At 41.2% G+C, this 22,797-nt stretch overlaps 1 protein-coding gene across 2 annotated transcripts in view; it reads left to right on the top strand.

Annotated features, from left to right (window-relative positions):
• Window positions 1-22,797, top strand: part of pole (polymerase (DNA directed), epsilon) — a 138,117-nt gene that overhangs the window by 57,609 nt on the left and 57,711 nt on the right. For both annotated transcript variants that reach the window (XM_041203159.1, XM_041203158.1), the window contains 9 exons: window positions 3,216-3,430; window positions 5,613-5,715; window positions 6,767-6,847; window positions 8,249-8,371; window positions 8,735-8,953; window positions 15,396-15,602; window positions 19,741-19,884; window positions 20,257-20,397; window positions 22,004-22,157. In XM_041203159.1, the coding sequence (XP_041059093.1) occupies window positions 3,216-3,430; window positions 5,613-5,715; window positions 6,767-6,847; window positions 8,249-8,371; window positions 8,735-8,953; window positions 15,396-15,602; window positions 19,741-19,884; window positions 20,257-20,397; window positions 22,004-22,157 (1,387 nt within the window). The remainder of the gene's footprint in view (window positions 1-3,215; window positions 3,431-5,612; window positions 5,716-6,766; window positions 6,848-8,248; window positions 8,372-8,734; window positions 8,954-15,395; window positions 15,603-19,740; window positions 19,885-20,256; window positions 20,398-22,003; window positions 22,158-22,797) is intronic.

The following is a 22,797-nucleotide window of genomic DNA, read 5'->3' as shown; positions in this document are numbered from 1 at the left end:
TGGCCTGCCCAACAGGAAGTGCTATGCGCTTCCTGTGCGGGGGGTGGAGCGATTCCCCATCTGTCAAAGTGCGCTCTTTCGTGCATACCTCCCTGAGAATAAGTGCTGTCTCAGGGAGATTACTGACAGTATAAAAATATTAAAATTATTAACATGTCCCCCTCATGTGACAATGTCACACGAGATGGGACATGTTAATAAGCAGCACATAAACTTGACTGAAGTTTTTAAAAATGGACATGAAACCTCATCCCACCAGTGGATGAGGTTTTGTGTATTATCAGAAGCCCGCCTGGGCTCCTAGCCTGCCCGCCAACCTTAAGGTTGGACAGGCAGGGCATTTAATAAGCTTAGTTATCCTGTCAATGGCCTTAATTGGCCATTGACAGGTCAGCGGGCGGACAGCTGATGTCGCTGTCCGCCTGCCTTCCTCAATATTTAAATGGACCGGGATGACGTTGGGGGTTCCTCCCGTCCCCAAATCGCCGACAGGAAAATTCTGCCCATAGTGTCCAGTAATTTATTTTCAGTTTATCCCTGAAGTAGTTGTTGCATTGCTAGCTTATTGATCATCTTTAAGGTGAGCACTAGCCTGTTCATAGACATTGGGCAGAATTTTCCATTTAGCGAGCGGGGACGGGCCCGACACACCGGAATGTAAATGGACGCGTGATGACATCGGGCATGCGTCCCAACGTCTTCGCGCTGTCTCACGATATTTCGTTCAGTAGGCACGCCCCAGAGTTGGCTGCATGCCCGCCAATAATTGATAGGCCTATTAAGGCCATTAAATAGGTAATTAACATGAAGATTACGCTGCCCATCCAACCTAACGATTGGTGGGCAGGCGAAAAGGCCAAGCAGCCTTTACGTTTTTTTAGGAAACTTTATCCACGAGCGGGATGAAGTTTCCTAAAGCTAATAATGATTATGTTAAAACTTTTTCTGAAAAATAAAAACATGTCCCATGCAGCACCCGCAAGGGAAACAGGCAGGCGATCAGCAGGAATTCATGAGACTCTTCAGGGTCATTGGGCTTCTCGGTTGAAGGACGTACTGCATCTACAATGGCATCACCTGTCTGTTCCGTTGTGCATTGTATTGCACCATCCACCTCCGTGGTTGTTTCTGCTAGAATTACCATGCTGGCTTCCAGCAGCCGAGTGAACAGTGCCTCTTCTTCAGGCTGCTTGGCCATACCCTGCTCCTCCTCAATCTTGATGTCTTGTGCAGTCATAACCTGTTTGTACACAGCATGGTGGAAACAGTTGGCAATTGTGGGTTCTGTCACCATTTTCCATGCCTCCTTCATCTTGGTCTTCATTACAGTTGGATTGTACCCCTGCTTCTTATCAATGGCCTCCATAACCTGAGAGATCAGTTGCTGTTGGTAGTAGGTTTTTGGGTTCTAAATCACCCTCTGACCCATTGGCTGGAGCTTGGCAATGGCGTTAGGAGGCAAGAGCAACAGTTCCACATTCTTCAGGCCAGCAATGTCTGGGTGTGTGGGGCAGTTGTCTGTAATGATGACAATCTTCCTTTTCTTTTGTTGATATATTTTGTCAACTTTCCTGATCTACACCGCAAAGGTGCTGGGGATCATCCAGGTGGTCTTGTTAGGCTCATACCTCTCATTTGTGTGAAAGGCACAGCAAGCTCCCTTTTCTTGTCATGCTAGCTGAGAAATCTGCCAGTGGGTTCTCTATTACAGTTTACCACAAGCCTACTTTCACTGGTCAATATACACGTTGGGATTCCTACAGTTCGACAAGATTAGCCTTATTAGCAGCCTCGTAAATAGGTCCTGAGCCATTTGCTATCCATGCAAGCTTGATGCTGAAATAGGCCACATCAAAGCTACCCTGCGGGATAATCGCTACCCTCGTCTGATCTTTGCCTGCTGTATATCATGCAAATGCATGAATGGGCCTAAGGCCTCCACTTTTAGCCTTGAAACGTGCCCAGTCTACATCAGATTACCCTGGAAGGGTAAAAATTTGAGCAACAGGTGAAGCTAGCCGTTGCACTCTGTCACTATGCAGTAGCAACATGGGTGGTGTTCTCCACTAACAGGATGCTGCCGTATAGCCAAAAAGATGCTGTGCCTATCTCACAAATGAGTAATGTGGTTTATGAATTTCAGTGCTGGTGTGATACCAGATATGAAGGCCGTGACTCTCAGTGATTGGCGAATCGTATCAAACAGCATGTCCCTTCGGCTGTTCACAACAAAGTACTGACTGCGCCCCGCCAGCCCGTGTTCACAAAACTTGAAACATAGTGTCCAACATTAAATGTGATTCCACAATTGGACAACACTTGATAAACAATCCTAATTGCTAAGAATTACACTGAAAACCAATTTAAGATTATCAGTTGGCCTTGCAGTATGGCTCACTCACTTATGCTAGAAGCCACATATATTCACACAAGGCCCTGCCCTTTGCAGACAGAAGGAGCATGTACTGTGCCTTTTCCAATGAAACAAAAACTTGGGGGACAGCCATTCCCTGGTTCGTTCCTCATGGCAATGCCTTGATCAATCAGAATTGACCTGCCTGGTTTGAATTTCAACAAAGGCTTGGCAGTTAACAATTCTCTGCTGCATTCTCCATGGCAACACCTCTGCCAGAGTCCACTTGCCAACCAATCTGCACTCTCCTCATGCAATGTAAATTGTTGTTCCCTTTACTGTTGGTTTATCCTACAAGATGAAAAGTGCTAGATGAAAAGCTTTGATAGCATGTCTCTTTTTTTCAACAATACTCAAGTTCTGTACTACCAAACAACTTTTAAACAAAAAAACCCTAGTTTACGTGGCCATCTGGCAAGCTTAGACAAGCTCAGCTAATCCTGAGTTACCAATGCAGAGTTTTGGCTTATTACAGGCATCGTTTTATGAGATTTGATTTTCTGCCGGCAGGAATGGTTGATAATATCGACATAACCGGAATTTTGTGTCATCCAAGATTGAATCATCGTCATTTCATTGTAGTTTGCAAGGACACCGAAGTCAAGAACCAATTTTTAAAACTTTGGAATCATGCCTGCTGTTTTGGAACAGAGGGGTTCAGTACCTGAGGAGAGTGGACCAGTAATAAGAGAGTTCATTCTTTTCCAAATGGAAGTGTGAATGTTGAAAGATGTACTTAACCTGTGAAAGTAGCTTCTTGTGGGTGATTTGAGCAGGCTTCTCTCCTTATTTCAATTTATAGGCAGCTAACATGCCTGACTCGGAACTGTTTGAATTGATCTCTGAGAATCGATCGATGTCCCGTAAATTAGAGGATTATGGAGAACAAAAGTCTACCTCAATAAGCACTGCCAAAAGGCTCGCCGAATTTCTTGGGGATCAAATGGTGAAGGATGCAGGGCTGAGCTGCCGTTTTGTCATCTCCAAGAAACCAGAGGGGTCCCCAGTTACTGAAAGGTAAGAGAAGCCAAACATAGGAATGTCCCTTTATAAATGGGGTAAAATCCTTGGCTTTCTTGTGGTAATTATTTGTATATTGGAATAAAGCACAAAACTATCAAAGTGAGAAATGTAATATGCTCAAATGGGAGTGAATATCTACAATCATGAATGGAGAGAAAGTTAGAGTTTTACAAAACTATTAAAATGGATCATATATCAGGTGCTATTTGTATCCAATTATCTCTGATTTTGTGCTTCTGCCAGAGGAAACTAAAATTCTAAATTCAGATATGTATTGTTTTGCTCCTGTCTTCAAGCTTCAATTTGACCCAATTAGTAGCACTCACCCCTCTGAGTCAGAAGGTGATAGATTTGAACTGTAGACTTGAGCATGTAATCAAGACTGACACTGACATTTCAGTGCTGCATTTTTAGAGATATTGGCCGGGATTTTCCAGCCCCGTTGTGTGCAGGACCTGCCGTGGGCGAGGCGGCGCCCAGCCAGAAGCCCATTGACTTGCTGCAGGACCGGAAAATCCCAGCAGTGGGTGGGTGTGGAAAATCCTGCCCATCATCTTTTGGCTAATATATTAAATGAGGACTTGTCTTGGCATAAAATATCACATAGCACTATAAAGAAGAACAGGGTGTCTTGGCCAGCATTCCTTCCTTAAGTTAGTAAATGTCACCTCAATGAAGCATGACCAAAGAGAGAGAAATTGGGGAATTACAGACCCCTTAGCCTTACACCAGCAGTAGGGAAAATGCTGGAATCTGTTAGAAAGATAAATGGACACTTGGATAATAATGATGTGATTGGGCATAGTCAACATGGATTTATGAATGGGAAATCATGTTTGATGAATCTGTTGGAAGAAATGATAAAGGGGAGCCAGTGGACATAGTATACTTGGATTTTCAGAAGGCTTTTGATAAAATTCTCAACAGGAGGTTGGTTAGCAAAATTAAAGCACATGGGGTAGGAGATAATATACTAGCATGAATTAAGGATTGGTTAACAGGCAGAAAACAGTAGGAATAAACTGGTCATTCTTGTGTTGGCAGGCTGTGACTAGTGAGGTACCACAAGCATCAATACTTGGGCCCCAGCTCTTCACAATATATATCATTGATTTAGATGTGGGGACCAAAAGTAATATTTCCAAGTTCATGGATGACACAAAGCTAGGTGGGAATGTGTGTTGAGGAAGATGCAGTCTGGCTTCAAGGGGATTTGGACAGACTCGGTGAGTGGGCAAGAACATGACAGATGGAATATAATGTGGAAAAATGTGAGGTTGTTCACTTTGGTTGGAGGAATGGATGTGCAGAGTATTTCTTAAATTGTGAGATTAGAAAGTGTAGGTATACAAAAGGGCCTGGGTGTCAATAAGTCACTGAAAGCTAACATGCAGGTGCAGCAAACAATTAGGAAGGCTAATGGAATGTTAGCCTTTATTGCAAGAGGATTTGAGTACAGGAGTAGCAAAGTCTTGTTTCAGTTTTATGGAACCTTGGTTAGACGGCACCTGGAGTACTGTATGCAGTTTTGGTCCCCCTACCTTAGGAAGGATATTATTGCCACAGGGAGTGCAAAAAAGGTTCACCAGCCTTGCTCCCAAGATGGCGTGACTGTCCTGTGAAGAGAGGAAACTGGCTCTCTGGAGCTTTGAAGAATGAGAGGTGATCTCATTGAAACCTACAAAGTACCAAAAGGGATAGACAGGGTAGATGCAGGTAAGATGTTTTCCCCTGGTTGGGGAGTCTAGAATCTGGGCACACAATTTCAGAATAAGGGAGAAGCCATTTAGGACTGAGATGAGAAGAAATTTTTTACTCAGAAAGTTGTGGATCTTTGGAATTCACTACCCCACAGGGCTGTAGAAGCTCAGTCATTGAATATGTTTAAAGCAGAGATTGACAGATTTCTAAATAGCAATGGCATAAAGGGTTATGAGGATAGTGCGAGAAAAAGGAATTGCAGTGGATAATCAGCCATGCTCGTACTGAATGGTGAAGCGGGCTCGATGGGCTGAATGGCCTACTCCTGCTCCAACGTTTTTCAATTAAAATCGCCAAAAGAAATCATTCACTTGTTCTTGGATCAGTGGACAGTAATCCATTGGTTGTAAATTGCTGTGGGACATTTCTAGAATGTGAAAAACACAATATAAGTGCAACTCTTACTCTCTTGCAGAGCCATTCCGTTGGCCATTTTCCAGGCAGAACCAAGTGTTAAAAAGCACTATTTAAGGAAATGGTTGAAGAGTCCTTCTTTACAGGATTTGGACATTCGATTAGTAAGTTTCACTGGAGAAAGCTTTCTTCCTTATCAGAGCCATTTTAGGCATTTGCTTGGAGCTTTGAATTTTGAGTTTTTATTCTAAGTATTCAGTAACTGCCAAGTAATTATTAGATAAGGTTAGCTTTAAACATGCTGAATTCAGTATCTAAAGTTCTGGCATATCCAAGTTTGCACATGATAGATACCAAACTAGGAAATATGGCAAATTGTCACAAAGAGAACAGAAATTTTAAAAAGGCATAGATTAAGTAAGCAGGAGGAATGATAGCAAATTGATCAGTCTTTCAAAGTGTGAGGTAACTCACCATGATTAAGAATGGCTGATGGGAATCTAATCTAATTGAGGGAATGCCTTTGGGGTGCAGGTGCATACATGCCATTAAAATCTAACTTGCAGGCACTAAAAGGACAAAAGTGGTACTAGAGTTTTGGCATAAAATATGGAATATAAAAACAAGGAAAGCATTGGTACAGTTATACAGGGTACTGGTTAATCTTTATTTAAGTACTGTGGCCACTCGCATTGCTATAGATAAACTAGCCTTGGTGGATATCCAGAGACAGATTGCCAGAATGGTACCTGTGATGAAGGGATTTGCCTGTGATAAGGAAGTGATTAAATTTGCTGAAGATAGGTTAAGAGACAAACTAACTTTGAAATCATTAGAAGAATTGACAAAGGACCAACTGCTTCTCTATCAGTGTAATCCAGAATAATGCGATACAATAAAACTAGAATGTAGAAAGTCTCATCAAACAATGGGGATGAAAATTTGAAAGCACTGTCCCAGAAGGCTATAGGTTGCCAATTTAAATGTTCAAAAGGGTGATGGATGCTTGGAAAGTACACGTATTAAAGAGAAATGGAGAAAGGATGGAAAATTGGGATTGTTTATGATAACACTGTCATGGCAAACAAAATGGAAGAGGACGCTCCTGTTAAGAGAATTCTGCACAAAAAATGGGAAAGAGTATAAATCCAATTCTCTCACCCCAATTTGTCAATAGAGCTCACCTACATTACAATACAAATCTGTTCCTTCTAGATTCTGGACTGGGATTATTACATTGAGCGACTTGGCAGTGCCATCCAGAAGATTATCACCATCCCTGCAGCTCTTCAGCAGGTTAATACTTTTCATTCTACTGTTTTATTTTCAAATTACTTGAAAATTCTACATTTTTATAGGTTTAAAAATTAAGTTTTAAAGTTTGTGATGGTTAGAACTAATGACAACAGAGAGAGGGAGACAAATTCTTTAGCAGCTAAGTGCTTATTTAACAATGCTGTTAATGATAAAGTACTCAATATGTTCAAATCAAAAGTTACAGGGAGAAGGCGGGAGAATGGGGTTGAGAAACTTCTCAGCCATGATTGAATGGTGGGGCAGACTCGATGGGCCGAATGGCCTAATTTCTGCTCCTATGTCTTATGTAGATCCCAGACCTTGACTAGCTTTTATTAGAAATGTATTAACTTGAAGTCAGCTACTTCTGTTTGTCCTTGTAAGCTATAATGAATCAGCACTCACAGCAGACTATGCCTTATGCAACTTATGAGCAATATTTAGTGACAGGTACAGAGTATTGCAATCATAAGTTAGAGAGGCCCTTCACCTTTTGAGAGCTGTGTCCTACTCTAGTCAAGACAAATGAATTAAAATTCTCCTCTAATAAAAGGTCAACTTGAGATGTTTGAGCAGCATCAACACAAAGTGGGGGTGACCTGGAAGTTCAGCGCCAATTTCCCTTCCTTTGATGCATTAACATACTTACTCAAACCACAAGATGGCTATCACGCAAAAAAAGTCAGATTCAAGCAATATGTGATGCAAGTCCAGGCTGAGGTATGTTGATTAAGTTTTGTGGACTCTGCATTTGTTGAGCCTTACCTATGTGAGAAGTGCTTGATGCTAGCACCAGGTGGCCAAAATAGAAATTGTTCCATTTCCTCAACATTAATGCCTGATGTTGATCACAAAAACAGCATTAAGATATTTCACAAGGTCACAGTTGTTTTACTGTCCAACGAAAGTGTAGCATTCTGTTAGAGCAAAGATTTTTTTCTCTACTGGAGTTGATTAGAGTTTTTTGAGGATGTAACTGGTCAGATAGATAAAAGGGGAACCAGTAGTTGTAGTATACCTGAATTTCCAAAAAGTATTCGATAAGGTGCCACATAAAAGGCTAATAGGCAAGATAAGGGCTCGTGGAGTTGGAGGTGGATTTTTTTTGCATGAGGTAAAGGATTGGTTAACGGATAGAAAGCAGAGAGTGGACATAAACAAGGTTTTTTCAAATTGGTAGGCAGTGAATAGTGGAGTGCCACAAGGATCAGTGCTGGGCCTCAGCTATTTACAATCTATATTAATGACTTAGATGAAGAGACAGTGCATAATGTATCAAATTTTGCTGATGATACCAAGCTAGGTGGGAAGGTAAGTTGTAGGGAGCATCTCTCTTTTTCAGCAATACTCAAGATCTTATCTTTGTTCAGTTTGTGATAAATGGGAATCATTCCCTTCCAGGTGAAGAATCCAGTTCCACGAGTCCGACATCCTGACTGGCTTCACAAGAAACTGTTAGAAAAGAATGATGTTTACAAACAAAAGAAAATTAATGAGCTCTTCACTAATACTGGAGTCCGACAGGTATGTATTCTCCAGTTAATGTTGTGAGTTAATAGTGAAAAGAATTTAGCTGGTGCTCTAAAAATGCAAATATGGTCCCTTGTTCAATTACTACCCTCTTTGTGTCTCAATGGTGGTAGTCCTGATATATATCTTCAGTACTTTGTGTTCATTTAAGATTCCTTGTCTTTCTTTTCATCACTTAAGAGCTATTTTTGAAAACAGCTTTTTTTTAAAAAAGCATATTAAGAAGTTAAACGCCTTGAAGCTGGAATTGTTTATTTCAGATTCAAAGGGACTGGTTGGTGTATGTTTCTCTAGGTTGAGGACACGGAGCTGGAACAAGTTTTAAAATTTGTTCTGAATATTGTCTGTATGTTTCAGGTGACATCCAATCAGCGTATGATAAATGACCAGCAATCAGAGATTGGTGATCTGGAAGATTTTGGTGTCTCCAAACATAGGGTACAGCCAGCTATCCCCATCAGCACAAAGAGAAGGCGTGGAATGAATGAAGAGAGCCAGGAGGTATCTCAAGACCTGGAATTAACCCAATCTTGGAGAGAGATATTGGGACCTCCACCACCACTGGGAACTACAAAGGTAACCCATAACTGGAATGCTTAAATTAAATGGACTCTCATTCAATTACTTTTGAATTTATTTTGATTTCAGTTTCACAAGTCAAAAACACTGAGCAGTAACATTAGTAGGCTGCAAAATAAAGGCTACCAACTGATTTGAAAGGATGCAAAACAACATTGTGTTAGCTCAGTAGTAGCACACTTGCCTAAGTCAAAAGTTCACACTCCACTCTAGAAAGATGAGCATATAATCTAGCCTTACTTTTCATGTAATACCAAGGGGGTGCTGTATTTTTAGAGCAACTGTCTTTCCTCTAAAATGCTCAACTAAGACCTTGTCTGCTCTGAGGTGAAGTAAAAAACAATCCATGGTACTATTTGGAGAAGAGCAGGGCAGTTTTTCTGGTGCCCTGGTCAACATCCATCCCTCAACCAACACCACAAAACCATATTGTCTGGACATCAATCTGAATGTTATTTTGTGACCTTGGCCAGAATCTTCTGGTTAGCGTGTGGGGGTGGGCCCCACTTGCCGACGCGTAAAATGATGCGGTGATATTGGGCATGCGTCCGGACGTCACCGCATGTCATTCAGATCTTCAGTTCGGCAGGCGCGCACCGGAGTCGTCTGCGCACCCACCAAACTGTCAAAGGCCATTTTAATATCAATTAAAAGAATTAACATAGCTGCCCCATCCAACCTTAAGGTTGGCAGGCAGGCGAAGAGCCCAGACTGCCTTCGCATTTATCATGAAACTCATCCATGGGCGGGATGAGATTTTATGAAGGCTTTATAAATCGAATGAAAATTTTTATTAAAAATCAGTATTATGTCCCAGCTCATGTGACACTGTCACACGAGGGGACATATCTGAATAATTTTTTTTTCTTTATTTCAAATAATAATAATCAAACTAATCTCCCAGCTCTGTGCCTCAGGGAGATTTATGTGCTCTTTAGTGCACATGAAAGAAAGAACACAGGCCCTGATTCAGCCACCTCTCTTATCCACCCCCACCCCCTGCTGCCCACACAGGGAGTGCTCAGCCCTTCCAGGTGTGCATAACGCTCGCCCGCCCCCGCTCAGCACCCCCCCCCCCCAATCAATTCTCCCCCTTCTGTGTGAAATTAATGCCTAAATTACAATCATGACTACACAAGTACTTCATTGGCTATGAAGTGATTTAGAATATCTTGAGGGTATCAAATTTTTTTTTTCTTTCTAAAGGTTATAAAGTCTACACTGTCGCATGCAATGAAAGCAGAATGATTTTGATAATAAGCATTTGTTTGTAGCATTTGTGTCAAATCTGTCAAAGTACCTATAAACAAGTGAGTGAAATCTCCCTAATTGATCTAAGGCATTTAGCAAATCCATCATCTAAATCTTGAGATTAAAATCCAGTTGACCACATTTCTCAAGTACCTCTTTTCCTTTTTAAGGTATGTAGAGCACTTTTTGCTGGCACTGGGTATTTTGTGAATTGTGCCTTCATTCATGCAGGAGCAGTTGTGTCTTGCACACTTGGAAAAACAGAATTTAATCAATTAACAAAGTTGTCTTTGCCATTTGGCCTGTTTCTCTTCACCAACTTTAACACTTGCGAATAATGATGCTATCACATTTTTCAGGTATGTAGATCCATGGTGCATCCACATACCTATATGCTGACTGGGTGGACATTTATGTAACTACTATTCCTGAGTTTTCTCAAAAGCCTGCTTGCAGCTATTCCTAAAGTTGTGTTAAAATAATAATCCTAATGAGTGGTTGCAAATGATAGTAGATCACCAAACCTCCCTCTGTTTTACCCATCTTAAAACTACTTGTATGCTGCTTTCTTGCAACACCAACGACTTGAGACCCTTGGCAGATATTCTATTCCATCTGTTCTTGGCCTTTGTTCATAGCCCAGTTGCCGCTGCATTTTCATTAGAACTGGAGTGTAATGCTTTTTCTCCTCTCCATAACAAGCAATGCTGTTAGGAGATGAGGCTTTTCTAAAATCCATAGCAAATTGAGAGGACCATTTAGCAGTTCGTCATTGCAACATGGCTGAAACCAGGCACTTACCATCTCAAGCCAAGGGCACCAACCTGCATGTCAGAGACTTCAGGTGAATAGTCCTTGAGAATTTATGGCTCTTGAGAGCAAATAAATTGAGTATTATTGTCCTAATGATGAGGAATTTAAAACTTTCAGGAATTCAGATTTTGTAAGGGCTGAAATGCTAATCAAATTAGTTTAAGGAGAATCAGTCGTTTGCGACTTTTTTCATAAGGGCTTCCATGATATCCCTTTTCACCAGGGTTAGTCTTAAACTTTGAACAGGTGCGCTTTAGGAAACGCTCAGGAAGTTTCTGTTGACTGTGTCAACAACTGCATAGATGGAAATATTTGAGTCTTGGGGATGGAGTGGAGGGCGGTGTTGGTGCAAAGAGGCAGGGGAGCTGCAAATTAAGTTTAAATCAGTGTTCCTTTTCATTTGCATAAGCATCAAATTGTCCATACTGACAGATGCTATTGTTTGGACTTAGGATTCATCCACCAATGAGGCCTTTCTAACAGGCCAACCAGTGAATAAAATCAGGATTGAGTTACCCAGCTTGGAACGCTGAATTGCCAATGCTGTAGGTTACATACATCTGCATTAGTGGGTCTTCTGGTAAAATAGGGTCAGGTTAGAGTGAACTTTATTATACTATAATTTGATGTCAGAGAATTAGTCTCCAGAATTATTTTCCCTCACTTTGAACAGGAATAATTTTGGCCAGCATGTTCCAACCCCGGCATGGCAGTTGCCAATGCAGTGGATGCAGTGAGCCAGCCAAAAGCCCATTGATTTCGGCAGGTGGGTGGGGCTGGAAAGTCCTATCCATATCTCAGAAAATATTAAAAACTTGATGAGCATTCTTTCATAGTTCCTCATCTGTGTGAATTCCAGTTAGCACAGTTGTGCGCCAAGAACTAATATTTGAGTGAGACAGGTTGGAGCCTATGTATGAATGAGCCTTGGGGCTTGCATGGAAAGTTTTAATCATTGTTCCCAGGGAGAACCTGTATATATTGTGTAATAAATTTGAAGCTCCTTTGGACTCTGTTCAGTAGTTTGAAACTGTTACCAATATGGAGTCAGCTTTAATTTTATGTAAGCTTAAGTGAAATTTAATGCATTTCAGTATTCGAGCAGCAATTGTCCTTTAAGCAAAAGACATGACCCATTTATTGTTCTCCTGCCTACACGTGCATCTAGAGCTGTCTGGTGTTCCTCCTGACCCTTCTACACTGAGAATGGCTCAAACCCACCAGGATATTATACTGTGGGGAAAATCAGAACTGTGGAGACATAGATACAGCAAGTTCTGTGTTCAGACACAGGCCTTGGGCCTACTTTATCTGCATTTTAGCCTTGGCACAAGCTTTTTCTGTACTTATTTTTTTTCCATTGTTGATAATGTAATATAGGACCTTGAGGACAACACAACTTTCAACTGTGCCGATTTTAACATACTTCTCACTATTTTTAACATGAGAAATAAATCTAAGGAAACCTATAGACGTGGAACCTTGATGTTAAATTGCAATCTAGCAAAATTCTGCTGAAAAATAGTAAAAAAAAGCATTATATTTGATTATATATCAACAAATATGAAAAGTTCTCAGTACATTCTTGCGGACAGAAGAACTAAGAGATAATGTTGTAGGTGCTGTTTATCCTTTCTGTTCGACAGTAACTACACTTTGTAATAACAAGGACACTTGTGATCATACACTATCCTTTTCTTTCATTCCTTCATGGAATGTGTGTATTGCTGACAAGGCCAGCATTTGTTTCCTATCCCTAATTGCAATTAGGTGGTGAGCCGCCTTTTTGAACCTCTGCACTCCGTGTGGTGCAAGTACACCCGCAGTGCTATTAGCAAGGGATTTTGAGGATTTTGATCAAGTGACTGTGAAGAAACGGTGATTTAGTTCTAAGTCAAGATGGTGTGACTTGCTGGGGAACTTGCAGATGGTGGTGTTCCCATGCATCTGCTGCCCTTGTAGGTGGTAGAGGTTACAAATTTAAAAGGCTTGGCGAGTTGCTTTAGTGCATGTTGTAGACAGTGCACACTGCTGCCACTCTGCGTCTTTGGTGGAGGAAGTGAATGTTGAAGGTGGTGGATGGGGTGCCGATCAAGCAAACTGCTTTGTACTGGATGATGTTGAACTTCTTGAGTGTTATTGTAGCTGCACTCATCCAGGCAAGTGGAGGGTACTCTATCACACTCCTAACTTGTGCCTTATAGATGATGGACAGACTTTGGGGAGACAGGAAGTAAGTTACACACAACAGAATTTCCAGCTTCGGAGCTGCTTTCGTAGCTACAGTATATATGGCTGGTCCGGTTTGGCTTCTGGTCAATTGTAACCTCCAGGATGTTGATAGTGGGGGATTCAGTGATGGTAATGATATTGAATGTCAAGGGGAGGTGGTTAGGTTCCCTCTTGTTGGAGATGTTCATTGCCTGGCACTTGGATGGTGCAAATGTTACTTGCCACTTCAGGCCCAAACCTGAATGTTATCCAGGATTTGCTGTATGCAGATATAGACTGCTTCAGTATCTGAGTAGTTACAAATGGTGCTGAACATTGAGCAATTGCGATCAGAGTCAGGAAGCCATGGATTTTTACTGAACAGCCATTCTAACAATGTTTATGCCTATTTAACACTTGGAATGCCTATATCCTCATATGTTCATATCCTTACAGTAACCGTATGTTCGATCTTCATGGGCAAAATTTTTAGCTTGGGGGGTGGGTGGGATGTGCCCGACCCACTGAAGCATAAAATGACACAGTTGATCCTGATGCCAATGTGCAGTTACGTGATATTTCGTTCAGTGGGCGAGCACCAGAGTCAGCAGCGCGCTCACCGACAATTAAAAAGCCTGTTAAGGCCATTATTGACTTGACATTTTTTGCTGCCTGTCCAATCTTATGGTTGACGGCAAAAGAAAAGGCCAAGCGGCCTTTGCACTTTTTAAGAAACCTCATCCATGGACGGAATGAGGTTTCCTAAAGCAAATAAAAATAAACTATAAAATTTAATTAATTAATTGATTAATAAGGGAGATGGTCCCTGCTCATGTGACAGAGTCACACGAGGGGGAAGTGTTTTATTACCTTATTTATGTCTTTATTATCTTTATTGAAAATGCTTCATCTCCCTGAGGCAACTTTGTGCCTCAGGGAGCTTATGAAGTGTGCACTTGCGCGCATGTGTGAAGTTCACACCCACCCTACTCACACTCTTTCTTCCCTGCCCCCCCCCCCACCCCCCCCCCAGCCAAGCACAGGCAGCACTGAGCACTGCTGCTTGCGTTTCATGCTGGGCAGGGCCTTAATTGGCCCGCCAGCGTGAAATTACCTTCCGGCCCCGGTCGCAGGTGGCAGTCATCTTCCCGCCGAGCCCACCCGACAAGGGCAAGATCCTACCTGAAAATCTGCATGCTTTTTCTTTGTTAAGAGATGTTATATGTAACAGATATTTGACATTATGCTTTCTGGAAAATTCTCTACATCATTCAGTTGCAGCTCCCATTAACTGTTTGTAACTGTTGATTTGTGTTTCTAAGCATTGTTATTTTAAGATCTGAGATTAGTGTGAGGCCACCTGTTCTGTGTTTAGCAGGTAGTCCAAAAATCAGGTGGACAGCTCTGGTTTCTATCTTGATGTCTTGGATAAATTTTGTTACACTGTAAAATCAAAGTTATAAATTGTTCTCTTGGTTTTACACTTTCATTGCTAACTAACAGACACTATTTAAACACAGAAAAGTGTTGCCTATTAATTGAATTTTCATTTTTTTCTCCAAAACGTATTTCTAGTGTTTCTGTTACAACAAGAAAAATGCAGATAGTACTGGAGACCTGAAATAGAAACAGAAAATGTTGGAAATGCTACAATTAGGTAACATCTGTGGAGAGAACAAGTGTTCTGGTGAAAAGTCATTGATCAAAACGTTAACCCTGTTTCTGTCTCCACAGATGCTGCTGAGTATTTCCAACATTTTCTGTTTCCATTTTCAGTGTTACTGAATGGATTCCCTTTCCCCACATTTGAACTGGAGGTTCGTTCACATGGGGGATTCCTTGCTTCAAACAGCCTACTAAGCCATGCACTCTCCTGAAGTCTGTCATCGAAATACACTAAACATCATCTCACTAGAAGTTCATGATGGGCTGACCCTTAAGCTTACACAAGATGGGGATTAGTTCATGCTTCATGTTTTAAAGTATGTTTACTCTTGGTTAAAGTTTGAATTTGATTCAGATTGATAAGGCTGCCCAGGACTCCAAGTAGGGTTTTGAGGCCAGTACATATTTGATAGAAATGAGGAAAAAGGCTGGCAGTACTTTGGGCACTAATAGACTTACTAATTTAAAGCTAACTTTCTAATTTGCATTTTGAAACCAGAGTGAACGGCTAGTGTGGCTGAGATACCATAAGAAGAAATGGGAGCTACAGTCAAAACAGAGGAAGGCCCGCAGAAAGAGGAGAAAGCTTGATGATGGTGCACCTGCACCAGGTAGACCAATTCGAGATGGTCCCGCAACTAGCCTCAGCAGCTTTTTGCGTCGAACTGCCCGCACCATTCTAGATATGCCATGGCAAATTGTACAGGTAAACTTTGTTAAATTGGCAAGATTGGATCTCTGGAACCTATTGGGATGTTACAGTAATTTAAGATTGGTTTTGATTATGGATCAAGAAACAGCTTCCTGAATTAGAACGATAAGAAGGAGGCTACTCAACACATTGTGTCAGGGGCAGTGCTTCACTAGAAGAACCAAAACTAACCCCATTGTGCTGTGCACTGCCTATAATCATGCACTTGTCTTGCTTCAAATGTTTATCCAGTTGCCCCACAAAAGATCCAGTGGTCTCTGTCTCAACCAGACAATAAACCTCTGAACATAAAAATGTTTGTATCCTCACTGGCTACGGGTGAGGTCCCAGAGGACTGGAGAATGGCCAATGTTGTTCCATTGTTTAAGAAGGGTAGCAGGGATAATCCAGGAAATTACAGGCCGGTGAGCCTTACGTCAGTGGTAGGGAAATTATTGGGGAAGATTCTTTGTGACAGGATTTACTATCATTTGGAAGAAAATGGACGTATTAGTGAGAGGCAGCATGGTTTTGTGAAGGGAAAGTCGTGTCTCACTAACTGATCGAGTTTTTCGAAGAAGTGACAAAGATGATCGACGATGGAAGGGCAGTGGATGTTATCAACATGGATTTCAATAAGGCATTTGACAAGATCCCTCATGGCAGACTGGTATAGAAGGTAAAGTCGCATGGGATCAGAGGTGAGCTGGCAAGATGGATACAGAATTGGCTTGGTCATAGAAGACAGAGGGTAGCAGTGGAAGGGTGCTTTTCTGAATGGAGAGCTATGACTAGTGGTGTTCTGCAGGGATCAGTGCTGGGACCTTTGCTGTTTGTAGTATACGTAAATGATTTGGAGGAAAATGTAACTGGGCTAATTAGTAAGTTTACAGACGACACTAAGGTTGGAGGAGTTGCAGATAGTGAAGAGGATTGTCAAAGGCTACAACGAGATATAGATCGGTTGGAGACGGGTGGAGAAATGGCAGATGGAGTTTAATCCGGACAAATGCGAGGTTAAGCATTTTGGAAGGTCTAATACAGGTAGGAATTATACAGTAAGTGGCAGAACCCTTAAGTGCATCGACGGGCAGAGGGATCTGCGTGTACAGGTCACTGAAATTGGCAACGCAGGTGGATAAGGTAGTCAGGAAGGCATATGGCATGCTTGCTTTCATCGGCGGGGTATTGAGTATAAAAGCTGGCAAGTCATGCTGCAGCTGTATAGAACCTTGGTTAGGCCACACTTGGAATATTGTGTGCAATTCTGGTCGCCACATTACCAGAAGGATATGGTGGCGTTGGAGAGGTGCAGAGGAGGTTTACCAGGACACTGCCTGGTCTGGAGGTTATTAGCTATGAGGAGAGGTTGGAGAAACTTGGATTGTTCTCACTAGAGCGACGGAGATTGAGGGCCAACTGATAGAAGTTTACAAAATTATGAGTGGCATGGACAGAGTAGATAGTCAGAAGCCTTTTCCCAGGGTGGAAGAGTCAATTACTAGGGGACATAGATTTAAGGTAAGAGGAGAAAACTATAGAGGAGATGTGAGGGGCAAGTTTTTTATGCAGAGGGTAGTGAGTGTCTGGAATTCGCTGCCAGAGGAAGTGGTGGAAGCAGGTACGATAGTGGTGTTTAAGAGGCAGCTTGACAAATACATGAATAGGATGGGAATAGAGGGATACGGACCCCGGAAATGTAAAATGTTTTAGTTTGACAGGCAATATGATCGGCGCAGTCTTGGAAGGCCGAAGGGCCTATTCCTGTGCTGTACTTTTCTTTGCTCTTTATTTCCTGGCCATTCTACTTTATCTCCATGGGAAGAATTTTCCGGTTGGCGAGTGGGGCCCATTCGCCGACGTGTAAAATGACGCGTGGCGTCCTAATGTCACTGTGTGTCATGTAGATTTTCAGTTCAGTGGGCATGCAGCTGAGTTGGCTGCACGCCCACGAAACTGTCAAAGGTCTATTAAAGCCTGTTAAAAACTATTTAAAAACAGTTAAATGAGCTGCCGTTCAACCTTAAGGTTGGCGGGCGGGTGAATAGACCAGGCTGCCTTTGCATTTTTCATGAACCTGATCCACGGGTGGGATGAGGTTTCATGAAGTGTTTTAAAATTCAATAAAAATGATTAAAACGGTTCATTGATATGTCCCAGCTCATGTGATAGTGTCACATGAGGGTACATGTTTTTAAAGTTTTTTTTCCTTTATTTAAATGTTAAAACCTTAAACTGACCTCCATGAGGTAGATTTCTGTGCTCTTTCGTATGCATGCCCCGACTCAGGGAATACCACCCACTCCACCCACCCACCCCCGCCTGCACAGCGCTTCTGGGTGTGTGTCATGCTGCTGGGCAGGCCTTAATTGGCCTGACGACGTAAAATGCCGCGTGGACCCGATCGGGGCGCTGATTGGGTTTGCGCTCACTCCCACCTGCCCCCGTGCAACCACCCTGACGGGAAAATTCAGCCCCATGATAATTACTGGAAGACAAGAAAAGGCCTTCCTGTTCATCTATCAAAACTATTTGTATATTAAGAATCCCTAATCCCTATTCAATAGCAATGGCCCCAGTCTCTCAAGCCCCTTCAGATAACTGCACTTTCCCATTTCTGGCATCACTCTGATGAATTTTCACTGTGTTCTCTCTCTCTCTCTCTCTCTCTCTCCCCCCACCAAAGCTGCAAACTGATCACATTAAATGACACTTGTCTGCCTATTCCAGTAACATCTATATGTATGTCTTCCTGAAGTCCTTCATAGTACTCTTCATTTGCAAGACTTAATTTTGAAAGTGAGTTTCTCATGTTCAAAAATATATATACATACACTATTTCCAACCCTTTTCTAGACTGAACACTCATTTATCCAAAATAAGCTTCCACTTTCTCTCTCTGTGCTGCTACATTTTCTTTTCTACCGTATTGAGCCTTCTGAAAATCCAAATGCACTTCATCTACTGCATTCCCTTAATCTATGCAAGTATCTCATAGATTTGTCAAAATGCAACTTATGTTTAACAAATTTATGGCTGTTTTTGATTGTCATATTCCTCCCTTATAAGTTTCAGTTATGCTATAATCTTTATCCACATCTCCTTTCTGTTTTATAGGAATAAATTTGTTTTGTGCTCCTGTGCATCAAGGCTGCCTACTTCCACCACTGTAACATTGTCAGACCCTATCCCTTCTTCAGCTCATTGGTTGAAGCCCTCATCCAGACCTTCGTTACCTGTAGAATTAACTATTCTGACACCCTTCTGCTCAGTTTCTAATCTTCTACACTCCATAAACTTGAGGTCATCCAAAACTCTGCTGTTGACATCCTAACTTACACCCAAGTCCTTTCACTCATCATCCCTGTGCTCACTGACATACACATGCTTCCAATCAAGCAATACTTAAATTTTAAAATTTTCATACTTCAAATCCATCCATGGCTTTGTCCCTCCTTATCTCTGTAACCCCCTCCATCCCTTTAATCGTTCCACCCGTTGGCAGTTATGTTTCCAGCTGCTATGGCCCCAAGTCCTGGAATCTCCTCCTTAAACCTCTCTGTTTCTCTTCTCCTTCAAGACACTCCGATGTTAGCTTTTGTTTGATAGCCTTTCTGTGAAGCGCCTTGGGTGTTTTATTATTTAAAGATGCTAGATAAATGAGAGTTTTATTGATTTTCACTGTGTTCTCTCTCTCTCTCTCTCTCTCTCTCTCCCACCAAAGCCGCAAACTGATTCAATTAAATGACACTTGTGTGCCTATTCCATTAACACATATATGTATGTCTTCCTGTCATCCTGTTGACTGCCTTTCTGTCTAGTTAATTTAGGTCGTTGCTCCTTATTTCTTTTTTGACCATAGGGCCAACTTTATGGAACTCCCTCTCCAACGGTGCTGTTTGGGAGTTCCTTTACCACATGGACTGAGATGGTTCAAAAAGGCAGCTCACCACCACCTTCTAGAGGGCAATTTGGGGTGGGTGATAAATACTGGACTTGTCAACAATATCCATGTCCCGTGAAATGAACAAAAAAGTAAACTGATTCTTTGTTGAATCATGTGATGTTGGCATGAAAACTCTTGTAATGAAGTCTGCTGTCCTACTGTAGTATGTGAAGTGCCTTAAGTAAATTCAGTCTTTCGATGCTTCAGATTGCAGAAACAAGTCAGCCTGGTTTCTTCAAACTGTGGGCTGTTGTTGGTAATGATCTACATTGCATCAAACTCAACATCCCTCGAGTGTTCTACGTCAATCAGCGCATCCCTAAAGCAGATGATAGTGCTGTTTACAAGAAAGTAAGTATAGCATACTCCCTCCTCATCTTTCTTGGCTTTTCTCCAAACAAATCTTATTTTTCAATATATGGTATCAGACCTATTGTGTAATAAACAACCATTTGAATTGAAGAACTTGAATGCCTGTAGAGGTTAAAGTTGCGCAGTGATGTAGTGATGTATTTTAAAAACAAAGTACTGAAATAACACCACAGGTTTATCACCATCTGAAGGAATAAAGACGAAATATGCAAGTCTTGGTTATTATGCATTTAACTGCTATTTAATTGGACAGTTTGAGAAGTAGCTGTTTGCCTACCTGGAAATTTGACATTTTGTATGTTAACACTACTTTTTTTTCCCGTTTGTTGAAATTTATTTCCATGTTCACAGGTTAACCGTATCCTTCCTCGCTCCAATATTGTTTACAATCTATATGAATATTCTGTGCCAGAAGACATGTACCAGGAGCACATCAATGAGATTAATGCTGACCTCTCTGCTCCAGACATTGAGGGAGTCTATGAAACACAGGTCTGAATAGTTTTTGGTGATGGATGGAATTTATATATAGTAGGCTAGAACTTGCCTCTTGTAGTTTGAGCTTTTCTCAAAAGCCTGACTACGTAACCATTGAAGAAAATTGTTATTTTTATCATGTTGCTCAAGGTGTTGGGTAGTGAAGAAAAAAATAATTACAGTATTAAAGTGGAAACTGCGAAAAGGAATCTATTTAGCAGATAATTTAAATGCCCCCACCATTTGCTTGCATATATGCTGTCACAATGCCCTAGGTATGGGAATTAAAGCCAATAAAATATAAAGAACCTATTCTATTAATAGCAAGATTGGATGTAATGCATTGAGATAACCTCATAAGCAATGCTTTGTCCTATGAGAATTCTGGTGGATAATGGGAATGTGAGTAATGAAGACTCAGCTATATATGTAGAAATTAAGCTTGTTTAATTTTTGCAAGTAAGTTTAACCTTTGTATTTATTCAATCACTTGTTTCATCTTTCGTTTAATATCACTATTACTTCAGACAAAACCAAACCAATTATCCACAAGTATTCAGTTTTTTTTTACGTGTCCTTAGGTTGTGTGGTCTGGAATGCTGCCTATTTTTAAGGAAAACTTCTTGATGTCAGCAAATGTTGTAGAATTAAGCTATGAAATAATTCAATTTAAATTTATATCTTCAGTAATTATTACCTTCAAAAATATAAATTGTGCAGTTTGGATATTGAAGAGATTTTATTTGCAGACATTTGCAGAGTTGAGTGAGCTTTGCACTAATTTGACTTACGGAAAGTAAATTTGTAGTTTTTGATTTGAAATTCTGCAAACCATGCATATGACCTATCAAGCGAAAACAGATTAACTGATGCATTAGAAGAGCAGGCAGCATACATGAACACTTGCAGCTTTTATTTTTTATATTGCAAAACCTCAAAACCTGAAATAAAATCAGAAAATGTTGGCAGAATCAGCATTTGTAAAGAGAAAGACAGGCTAATAATTCCAAATTGATGTTTGTAGATATAGTATTCAATGTTCTGTATAGTCCAAACAAAAGCGCTGAATGCTACATGAACCCTCATAGGATTGTAAGAATTTGCCTCCATTAAATGCATGTTTACCTCAACAAGACCTTCAATCGAGTATGAAAGGAGTGCTCAATAGAGAAACAGCAGTGCACTGTATGCAAGACTGCAAAAGTGGAAATCAGAACAAAGACTTTCTGCAATTGCATCTGGAGTGAGCTTTCCTGGGCTTTTTCCAAGTATTTGGAGGCAGTAGATAGCAATGTGATCTATCATTATGTATGTAGAATGTTGTCATGCAACAAAAAAATTCAATCACTCATGCAGCATCGATTAGATACCTTACCATTATCCTAGAAAGCCCAGCGCCCAAAGGAAGCCAGGTTGGCCCACCATTATCCCAATGCTGTCTCCACTGGTGTGCTATTTACCCTAATCCCATTTACCCATGATCTTCAAAGTTTTTCAAGTATTTATCTAATTTCCTGCTAATTATCACAGTTAATTTGATTTCAACAGTCAGTCATGGTATTGAAAAGAAAAGATAATTCTGCAATTGTTATCCAGACTTTTCTTCCTATGCATTCCCTAGGTTCCCTTGCTCTTTCGTGCCCTTGTCCAGCTTGGATGCGTCTGTATGGTCAATAGACAGTTATCGCTCCATCTTGCAGGACGGGAAGCAGACACCTTTGAATTGGAACAGCTGGAAATGCGCTCATTAGCACAGTTTAATTATCTGGAACCAGGTAATTACTCATCCTCAAAAATGCCAGATAATTTAGTAAGATTTGTAATGTTTCCTCACCTAGAGAGGAGTGGTACAATAGTGTGTGTATGGCTCATTTGTAACTGCTGCACATCTACTATAAATTGGTGCGTATTACGTATCTATTGCATCACAAGAGCTGTTAGAACCATAGAAAAGTTACAACACAGAAGGAGGCCATTTGGCACATCTTGTCCATGCCAGCCCGAGGACACCCAGGTGCCCTTTCTAATCCCACCTTCCTCCACCCAGCCCATAGCCCTGCAGCTTACAGCATTTAAAGTGCAAATCCAGGTACTTTTTAAAAGGGTTTAGAGTTTCTGCCTCTACCACCAACTTGGGCAGCGAATTCCAGACACCCACTGCATAAAAAAGTTCTTCCTCATGTCCCCCCTACACTTTCTGCCATTTATCTTAAATCTATGTCCCCTGGTTCTAGAATTCTCCACCAAGGGAAACAATTTTATCCTGTCCACTCTTATCTATTCCCCTCAATTTTGTACACCTCAGTCAAGTCACCTCTCAGCCTTCTTTGTTCCAAGGAAAATAACCCCAGCCTATCCAATCTCTCCTTGTAGCTACACTTTTCTAACCCTGGCAACATTCTTGTAAACCTCCTC

The sequence above is a fragment of the Carcharodon carcharias genome, chromosome 13 (genome assembly GCF_017639515.1).
Source record: "Carcharodon carcharias isolate sCarCar2 chromosome 13, sCarCar2.pri, whole genome shotgun sequence".
Taxonomy (NCBI): domain Eukaryota; kingdom Metazoa; phylum Chordata; class Chondrichthyes; order Lamniformes; family Lamnidae; genus Carcharodon; species Carcharodon carcharias.
Note: the sequence above shows the minus strand (reverse complement) of the source record. Positions and strands in the feature narration are given on the sequence as shown.